The following is a 9,533-nucleotide window of genomic DNA, read 5'->3' on the forward strand; positions in this document are numbered from 1 at the left end:
AACTTTTGCTTTTTTTTAATTAACACAAGGAGTTGTGAAAATGTTATTGCTCAAGGATGAGTCCTTCGCTGGGTTGCCAATCAGAGGATAATGAGTCAGAGCAGAGATAAGTTTTCAACTTCTATATAAACTGAGGATGGTTGAAACCCAGAAACATTCAAAGGGAATAAATATTTTATAGAACTGGAAGTATCTACAGTGATTTTAACTATGACAGGTCTCTCCGTTTGGGTGTTCCTGCTTCTCACCTGCAACTTTTCTGCTTTGGCCATTCCAGTGAATTCACCAATCAGTAATGCTGACATGAATTTAATGAAGGTAAATATATACTCAAAATTGCTGAAATTTTAGCTGTTCTCTAATGATACTGAAGTCTAATTTTAACTTTTCTCTCTCAACTAATTTTTCCCCATTGATATCATATTTACCTTTGTGTCTTGTGAGATGTGTCTCATCTTTTTACAGATACTTTGTTCATTAATTTAATTACTTAATGGATTAGGGTTAATTTCTGCAAAACAGACTATCCTCCTTAAATTTGCACCATCATTAAAAAAGCTAAATCTCTTTAGGAGTTCTTTTTTTTTAAGTGAACTCTATTTTTTGGACCTTTAACCTTCAAATTTATGGGAAGAATCTTCATCCACTTCCCCAAAACCATAGAATGATTTTTCGATATGCTGGATATTATTTTATGTTATTAATGATCATATGTATTACTAGAAAGAATGAGAACCATAGAATTCCATCAATTTTTCCCTCGCTTGGTTTCTTTTCATTTTAGCTTATTTTTTTTAAATTCAGAGTAACCTTACTTTTGTTTCCTAACAGAAATACTTAAAAAACTTCTACCAATCCAACGATGAGAGAAACCCTAAGATCCGTATGGATGAAAATGAAATATTGACTAAAAATCTCAAAAAAATGCAAGAATTTTTTGGCCTGAATGTGACTGGAAAGGCTGACCTGAAAACTTTGGCAGTGATGAAGAAGCCTAGGTGTGGCGTACCTGACTTGGGGTCATTTGTTCTTACAGAAGGCAATCCTAAATGGGAAAAAAACAGTATTACCTACAGGTAAAAGGATCGCAGTACTTTTTTTTAGCAGGTATCAGCTTAACATACAGGTAGGGGTATCCAGGGAGGAGGATAAGACAAAAAATCAAAATCGCAGTCACATGATTGAAGCCAAACCCCTTTTATGTGTATGTCACATGATTGTGTCTGCCATCTTCCCTGTTTTGAGCGTCCTTCCAGCAGATGCCCCTGCATCAATAGAAAATATGAGCTTTGATTGATCTTGACATCCAGTCCATTTAGTGAGGAGAAATTTCTATTAATGTTTTCCAAACTTTATTTCATAGCACATTTTGCATTTTCAAGACCTTATTTAAGACTAGGAGATATTCAGAAGCAGAATTCCTGTTTAGTATGTCAGGGATCAGCCTGGCCTCTCTTTAACACAAAGTATTTTCTTTCTGAAATAAGGGAATGTTTATCAGTCAAGTAAAAGCTTTAGTATCAATTTAGCTGGAAGCAGATATAGGCCATCACATTGTTGTTAAATGGAAAGAAGTATATTGCTTTAAGCCCTTATGAAGAGAAATTAGAAAGTGTCTATTGAATATGATCAATTTCCATTTGAGCCACTTTGGTCTAATGGCTAAAGCAACAGACTAGAAAGTTGGAAACCATGAATGAGTTCATATCCTACCTTAGCCATGAAAACTGGCTTGGTAACTTTGGGCCAGGTATTCTCTCTCAGCACAACTCACCTTGCAGGGTTATTGTTTGGGGAAAGTAAGAGGAGGAAGGTGTGTTGGATATGTCCATCCCCCTTGAGTTATTATAAAAAATAATAAAGGTGGGATATACATAAAACAAATTTTAGATTCAATAAGAAAGCGTTACTTTCTATGTAAACCAATCCTTTCCTGCAGGCTCTGACAGAATTGGGATAACTTTGGAATCTTGGAAAGCTGGTGTGACTCAGTATCTCCAATGCTGGTTTAGATAGACCACTCTTGTGGCTGCCTAATAATTTATTCCTGTTTCATTTTAAAGGATTGTAAGCTACACTTCAGATATGCATCCATCTCATACAGATGAAGCCATCAGAAAAGCATTTGAAGTCTGGAGCAATGTGTCACCTTTGACTTTCACAAGAATCTATGATGGTGAAGCAGATATCATGATTTCTTTCCACACCAGAGGTAACCACATAGGTTTAGCCCTGAGCCGAGTCTGGTTTTAGGGACCACTGTTTAAGCAAAAAATTAACTGCCTAACTGAACTCTTTACTTCTTCTACATTTAGACCATGGTGATAATTCTCCTTTTGATGGTCCCGATGGAATCCTGGCACATGCTTTTCAACCAGGAAAAAATATTGGGGGAGATGCTCATTTTGATGAAGAAGAATTTTGGACAAAAGATGGCCCAAGAGGTATGTCTAAATCATTCTTGAACTGTAAACATACAGATTATGCAAGGATATAAGCACCTGAGATTTATCTACAGATGCAGCCAGATGAGATGGTAGACCTGGAAATATCTGCTAGTTTCTCTAATATGGGCTACAACCCCCAAGAACCTGGATGAACATGACTAGGAATTACAATTTTACTTAAACTGTAAAACAGTAGCTATCGCAGGTAGTTGGCAATGACTGAGCAGGCTGAATGGTACAGAAATTAGAGCCAGTTTTAATTCAAATCCTACATGGCTTCCCTTCCATAAAGAGGAATTTAGCCTTTTCCTTCCCATGCCCTCAAGTCTTCAGATTTATTTTCTCAACAGACAGTGCCTTCTGCAGCAACTTTGTTCTGTTTCAAGAAATAGAAATGAAGTTTACAAACAAAAAGGGGTTGTTGCTTTTTTTGAGACAAATGAAACACATTTTAATTGCCTATACAGGTTGTGGGAGGAACCAACCCCTTCCCCTTCCCTGTCAACTATGATTACTAAATCTACATGGGACTATTCCTTTTTCTTTACATGTTAAATGTTGAATTTTGTTTTTTTTTTTAATCTGAGGAAGGAGTATATCAGTTATGAATTTCTTATTGCTTTCTACAAAAAGGATTTTCTCTTTCATTTTTTTTTTTAGGCCGCAACCTGTTTCTTGTTGCTGCTCATGAGTTTGGCCATTCGTTGGGTCTGTCTCATTCCATGGATGTTGGGGCCTTGATGTATCCTACCTACTCCTACACAGCGCCAGAATTATTTCGTCTTCCGCAGGATGATATCAATGGCATTCAAGCAATCTATGGTAAGGCCAAGAGAAATCAAGTCCTAAATTGAATGCAAAAACCTGCCTTTTGACTACTAAATGTAAATGAATATTTGTAAAGCAGTGCAAGCATTACTAACTGCAAGATCCTGTTCATTTAAGTAGGATTTCCAAAAGAAAATTTTCTGTAACTTGTAACTAGCTTATTCTTCCCAGTTATATTCCTTAAAACAGTGTCATAATTAATTTTATTATAGCTAGAATTTCCCACTATCAACAAAGACACACTGGAATTTGTACTACTCCAAACACTAACATTAAGAAAGCAAATCTTGATACTTACAATTGTTTTTAGTATCTATTTGATAGCTTCCATATCATGTTTTTATTATTATTTAGGAAAAACAGACAGCCCAATACAGCCAACAGGACCCTCTACACCAGACGTGTGTTCTGCTAAGACTACTTTTGATGCTGTTACCACCATGCGTGGAGAATATTTGTTTTTTAAAGACAGGTGAGTTGCATTCTTAAAATAATTCTTATAATTCGAGTAATATTTTCCCAATAAATGGGATACGACCCTTATATTATTTTTATGACATGAAACTCCATTTAAATTTTCCCTCTTTGAAAAGATGCCACATTTGGTAATATGCTGCTTCTGTTTTACAATTAGGCATTTCTGGCGTAAACATCCTCAGGTGTCCTATGTGGATCTGTATTTCATTTCTCTTTTCTGGCCAACTCTACCTTCCAATATCGACGCTGCTTATGAGAACTTTGTGCAAGATAACATATTCCTTTTTAAAGGTGAGTAATGAAAACACTTTGATTGCCTTATAAATTTATCGAGACTTGCTCTTATCATATGGGGGGAGGAAGTTGTTAGGAAAAAAAGGGGATCCTTCGTTTGTTCAATAAACCAATGTCTACTTTGTTAGTCTTTCTTTTTAGGTGATTCTATCTAGTGTTTCTTAATTATTCTTCTCTTAGGAACTCTTTCCACATTTAAAAATTATGGAGGACCACAAAAGAGCTTTTGTTTATCTGGGTTATATTTATCAATATTTATCATATTGACAATTAAAAAATGAAGCATTCATTGTCGCTACTACTTGTCACACTTGTTTGAGGGGCTTTTAAAACTGTGGTGAATGAAGGGGAATATACGTATCCCAGAATAATATTGCAGGATCCAATCTGGGTCAGTCACCAGGGAATTTCTCTCTAGCGGAGTGTGTATTTTAAAATTGTATTATTTTTTTAACAAAGGCTGGGAAATAATTTTGGTTTGGTGGATCTTTTGATAGGGTCTTGGGGGAGGGACCCCCAATGGTCTTAGAACCACATGTTAAGAAACACTGGCTTATGCTAAGTTATACAAACTAGTAACTGGTTTCAGTGATCACATTAAGCCAAAAGCCAAACACAAACCCACACACACACTTCACATTATGGTTTACTATACTGTCTGAATTTATCCCAGTTGGTAAATTATTCAGAACTACTCATAGCCTAGTCTGACTTTGTGCTGGCATTTCTTTAGTGTGACTGGAGGGCAGATAACTCAGTTCTTGTCTTCTCCTCCTCTCCTCTGCCTAATTTTCCAGCTGTCTTCTGGTTTTTCTTTGCATTTTATCAAGATAACTCTGCTGGCAATGCAGAACTGAATTTCAGCCTGCCGAAAAGATCTAAGCCAGATCCTAACTCCCTACAGCTGCCACTTGTTTTTTTTTTTTTTTTTTAAGTTAGGATGGTGTCAAATCCACAGAGAACAAAGGATTCCCCTTCCTTCCTAACAAGTATTTATTGCTAGAAATAGACATACAGACCCCTGAGCTATGAATGCCCACGCATAGAATTCTGAGCACCTAAAAAAGCTTCATCTTTCTTTTAAAACCAGTATTTGGTTTCTCCAAATGCTGCATGTAACAGTGGGAAACATGACAAGGCTCAGAAGTGATCATTTATTTCAATATTGAAATAATAATTTTCTTAAGCAAACTTGAGGAAAGCCTAACAGTATCAAAAAATATAATTACATTTAATATTACTCCGTCTCTTTTTAGGAAACAGATATTGGGTTCTAAGTGGATATGATGTAATTGCCCAGGCTCAAAGCATTTACAGATTGGGATTACCAAGAAATGTGAAGAAAATTGATGCTGTATTCAGTGATCCAGAAGCTGGAAAGACCTATTTTTTCATTGGGAATAAGTATTGGAGGTATGGCTCAGTGTTCTGTGATCTTAATATGACTTGCTTACTATGTGGTTAGTTTTGAGATATTAATCTTTAATAAGCAATATTTAATTGAAATGTAGTATATAATAGTGTGGCAATAAGATGATAAATAAAAGAGGTCAAAATCTGCAAAATGGTGGCCATGCATTGCGATCCAAGCTCAAGGCCTATTGTACATGATAGAGCATGCTAGTTCTGCTTACACTGATGTGATCATGTAAAGCAAAGTATATTTCCCATAAGGTTTTTTTAATGCCTAATACAAATGTGTGAATATTCTGCTTGAATATTTGATAGAAAGTAAATGTGGTTGAATTTAATCAGTTTTTTTTCAAAGCAATCAAGGAAATAGAATACAATCATGAGCCTCCAAATCTTCTGAGTAGAAAAAGAATTCCTTATTTGATTCTGAAATCCAAACAGATTCAGTAATTCATTTTGATATGCAACTCAGTCAAATCTGGAAATCCAAACTGAATCAGATCACAAATCCAAAGCAACAAATAGAAATGGATATTCCCTGATTTGCCCACTCTTCATACTTAGTATTGAAACAAAACCCTACCGCTTCTTAATCTCTTCTTCCATTTGAGCCACTTCCAATGATGGCATTAAGCAAAGATGACTGGAGATAAGAAAGGAATACTTTCTATTTGCCAGTCCTTTTTTGGAATAACAGTCTGAATCTTGACTGGCTCCTACTCATTCAAATGTCTCTCCCACGGTCATTTTTATCATTTGAAAAGATACCAGATTGGACTCAGACTGTTGAATGAATCTATTTTTCACTGAAATTCACTGGACTTTAAGCATGATTAACTTCTTTAGTGGGAACTAAATCCAGCCATCTTCCCTGGACCTTTCCCACAGTTCTTAATGGCAGGCAGCAGTTTTAATCATACAGCTGTCATCATAATCCAAAAGCTGTGATTGGTTTTCATGATCTAGAGCAGTGGTTCTCAACCTTTTTAATGCCGCAACCCCCAACTGGTCGTAAGTTGAGGACTACTCAACCGGTCGTAAGTTGAGGACTACCCAACTGGTACAGCACTGTTTGCAGAATGGGACTTTTGGCGGGCTCAGCAGGGCGGAGACAGCCTGGACAATTCCTATTGGCTTTTGAAAGTCAATAGAATTAGACTCTATTCAAGAGAGTCTATTCTATTGGCTTTCAAAAGCCAATAGAATGAAAGGGAGTAGCACAGCTAAGGAAAAGGGGAAAAAAATGGCGGACTGCGTTGTTTGGCGACCCCTGTGAAATGGTCGTTCGACCCCAAATGGGGTCCCGACCCACAGGTTGAGAACCACTGATCTAGAGGATGACTGATTCTCTGCACCTTCTTTAAAAGTACTGCAACTGCTAAACATCTAAAATTTGGAAGTGGTTTTTGAGAACACCTGGCTGAACTTCTCAGCATGGAAACTTTGAGATGTCCAGGCAATATCAGGACTGTAAGATAAACTGCAAAGTTTTAAAACAGAAGAAGGCAGTGGCAAGTCTTCGTGGATAGGCCCATAAAGTCATTTTCTCCTTTAGAGAGAAAAGTATGTTGAAGAAATTTTCATTTCCTGTATTTGGCTTGGCTTCTTCAATTGATCATTACCAACTTGAATCCTTTTTCCTTTAACTAAAGTGCCTTCTATATTGCATTTCAATCATAACATTTGTTATTTCCATTCAGATACAATGAAATGGAAAAAAGCATGGAAAAAGGATACCCCAGAAATATAGCCCAAGATTTTAAAGGGATTAAACCCAGAATTGATGCTGCTTTGTACAACAATGGTGAGTAAAGGAGTGAGTTGGTATGGCAGAAAAACAAGATTTATTAGAACCCAGGTTGACTTAATTTGTATTTATATTATCATCAGCACTATTAAATTCTTTCTTCCTAGTATAATAGAACATACATAATGGGTTTACAAACTGCACTGGGCATTATAACTTTTAAACCTTCTGCATTTAACATTTTAGATAGTGGTTTCTTTAATACTCCTTTAACCATTTTGAATTTTTTATTTCATCGTCATTTAAAAAAAAATCACAAGTAACTTGTGGCAGCTTAAAGACTAGCAAAAGTGCACAAAAGCTTCTATCCTCCATTAATTCGGTAAATGAAAATAAATTAAGCCTGTAATTATATCCCTGCATGGCCTTAAATCTACGTTTTGCTGATTCATAGTTTGTGAAATAAAATATGAGCAGCAATGACTTAAGGACTAAATCAAAATTGGTTGGATTTATAATTGGTTGATAGTCATGTGGCTTAATATCTTGTATGAACCCGGGCACTAATATCTGTAACTCATGATTTATGACTTACATATTTATGTATTGTACAAACCTAATCAATCACTGATTTATAAATTATGCTTAAGCAAAGTTTAGTCAAAGTTTAATCCAAGTCTCAAAAGCAGACAAAATATACCTTTGCTTTTTTTTCTTTTGCACATTACTGTTAGCTTGAAGTTTCAGAATTTCAAAGTCTGTTCTATATTGTCATGAATGTTTTTGCACACATAGCTCAAATTTTCCTAAATTCACATTAGAAATCTGTAAAGAGGAAACTTATCTTTGGGTCTGAAAAAAAACCAGATTTTTCATTTATGTTTCTTTCTTTTTTTCTCCTCAGGATATATCTATTTTTTCCGAGGAACAAAAGTGTTTCAGTTTGACCCTAAAGACCAAAGAATTGTTCGGCCTATTCGAAGAAGCAATTCTTGGCTGAATTGTTAAATCATTTAATCAACGCTACCTATTGGTTATAACTAATTCTGACAACACAGAATTCAACAAGCTTAACTGAGAATGCAGTAATAACCTGTGGTTTTGTTTTTCATGTAAATGTAAAGCAAGTTTAAGCTGATTAACTGTATTAAATTCTAATACGTAGATATAATATATTCTACTCTCCGATAAACTATTTATTGTGAATGATATGGTATTTGCTTCTTTTGTTTGACCGCGTGCAAATATTACTACAGTATTACATAAGATTACATTGCTGTACTCTGGAGTAATTAATTTAAGAAACATATAAGCTGCTGACTAAATTAGCCAAAAGCACAAAAAAAGAGAAATTATATTTAACCATATTAACTTCCACATATAAAATACTTAATTTACTTTGAATTGATTTGAGAAGTCACAGATTTGAGAAGTCACAGTTGAAAATGTTAATTTGCAATGCAAAAACACAGCATTTATACTTAATATGAGACAATGTGAGAAATTCACATCTGCTGTTTGATGTATAATATTAGTCACAGATGTAAAAATTGCCAACAACACATCTTTATAGTACAGTCATCAAATGTTGAAGTGCATTTATGAATCATCTTGATTTTGAGGAGCAAAAGGTACCTAAAATATTTTGCAGGATACCTCATCTACTACGTACTATATATTATGCACTCCAAAATAATACACTATTGTTTCCGCATCACAATGTATCCTATAGAATTCAGTCTGTACATTTAGACCTCTAGTTTGCTCTTGTTGTTGTTGTTAATTGCGAAGTCATGTCCGACCCATCGCAACCCCATGGACAACGTTCCTCCAGGTCTTCCTGCCCTCTACCATCTTCTGGAGTCCATTTAAGTTCACACCTACTGCTTCAGTGACTCCATCCAGCCATCTCATTCTCTGTCGTCCCCTTCTTCTATTGCCCTCAATCTTTCCCAGCATTAGGCCCTTCTCCAGTGAGTCCTTCCTTCTCATTAGGTGGCCAAAGTATTTGAGTTTCAACTTCAGGATCTGGCCTTCTAAAGAGCAGTCGGGGTTGATCTCTTCTAGGACTGACCGGTTTGAACGCCTTGCAGTCCAAGGGACTCGCAGGAGTCTTCTCCAGCACCATAGTTCAAAGGCCTCAATTCTTTGGCGCTCAGCCTTTCTTATGGTCCAACTTTCACAGCCATACATTGCAACTGGGAAAACCATGGCCTGGACTATACGCACTTTTGTTGGCAGGGTGATGTCTCTGCTTTTTAGTATGCTGTCTAGATTTGCCATAGCTTTCCTCCCCAGGAGCAAGCGTCTTTTAATTTCTTGGCTGC

General features: G+C 36.0%; 1 protein-coding gene across 1 annotated transcript; it reads left to right on the top strand.

Moving 5' to 3' along the window:
- On the top strand, positions 1-8,412 carry LOC120313875 (interstitial collagenase-like). The gene is made up of 10 exons (XM_039356257.1): positions 1-318; positions 832-1,076; positions 2,064-2,212; positions 2,316-2,444; positions 3,108-3,269; positions 3,630-3,747; positions 3,910-4,043; positions 5,303-5,459; positions 7,160-7,263; positions 8,111-8,412. Exons 1-10 carry the CDS (start codon positions 211-213, stop codon positions 8,212-8,214), a joined length of 1,410 nt encoding a protein of 469 aa, XP_039212191.1. The 5' UTR covers positions 1-210; the 3' UTR covers positions 8,215-8,412.
- The last annotated feature ends 1,121 nt before the right edge of the window (positions 8,413-9,533 follow it).

The sequence above is a fragment of the Crotalus tigris genome, unplaced genomic scaffold (assembly GCF_016545835.1).
Source record: "Crotalus tigris isolate CLP2741 ecotype Arizona unplaced genomic scaffold, ASM1654583v1 scf7180000018809.685583, whole genome shotgun sequence".
Taxonomy (NCBI): domain Eukaryota; kingdom Metazoa; phylum Chordata; class Lepidosauria; order Squamata; family Viperidae; genus Crotalus; species Crotalus tigris.

Bases quoted from the DNA above. Each gene is read 5' to 3' on its own strand.
- LOC120313875 (XM_039356257.1), top strand. From the start codon at position 211: ATGACAGGTCTCTCCGTTTGGGTGTTCCTGCTTCTCACCTGCAACTTT. The intron at 3,748-3,909 runs GTGAGTTGCATT...TTTTACAATTAG, and splicing joins TATTTGTTTTTTAAAGACAG to GCATTTCTGGCGTAAACATC. The intron at 4,044-5,302 runs GTGAGTAATGAA...GTCTCTTTTTAG, and splicing joins TAACATATTCCTTTTTAAAG to GAAACAGATATTGGGTTCTA.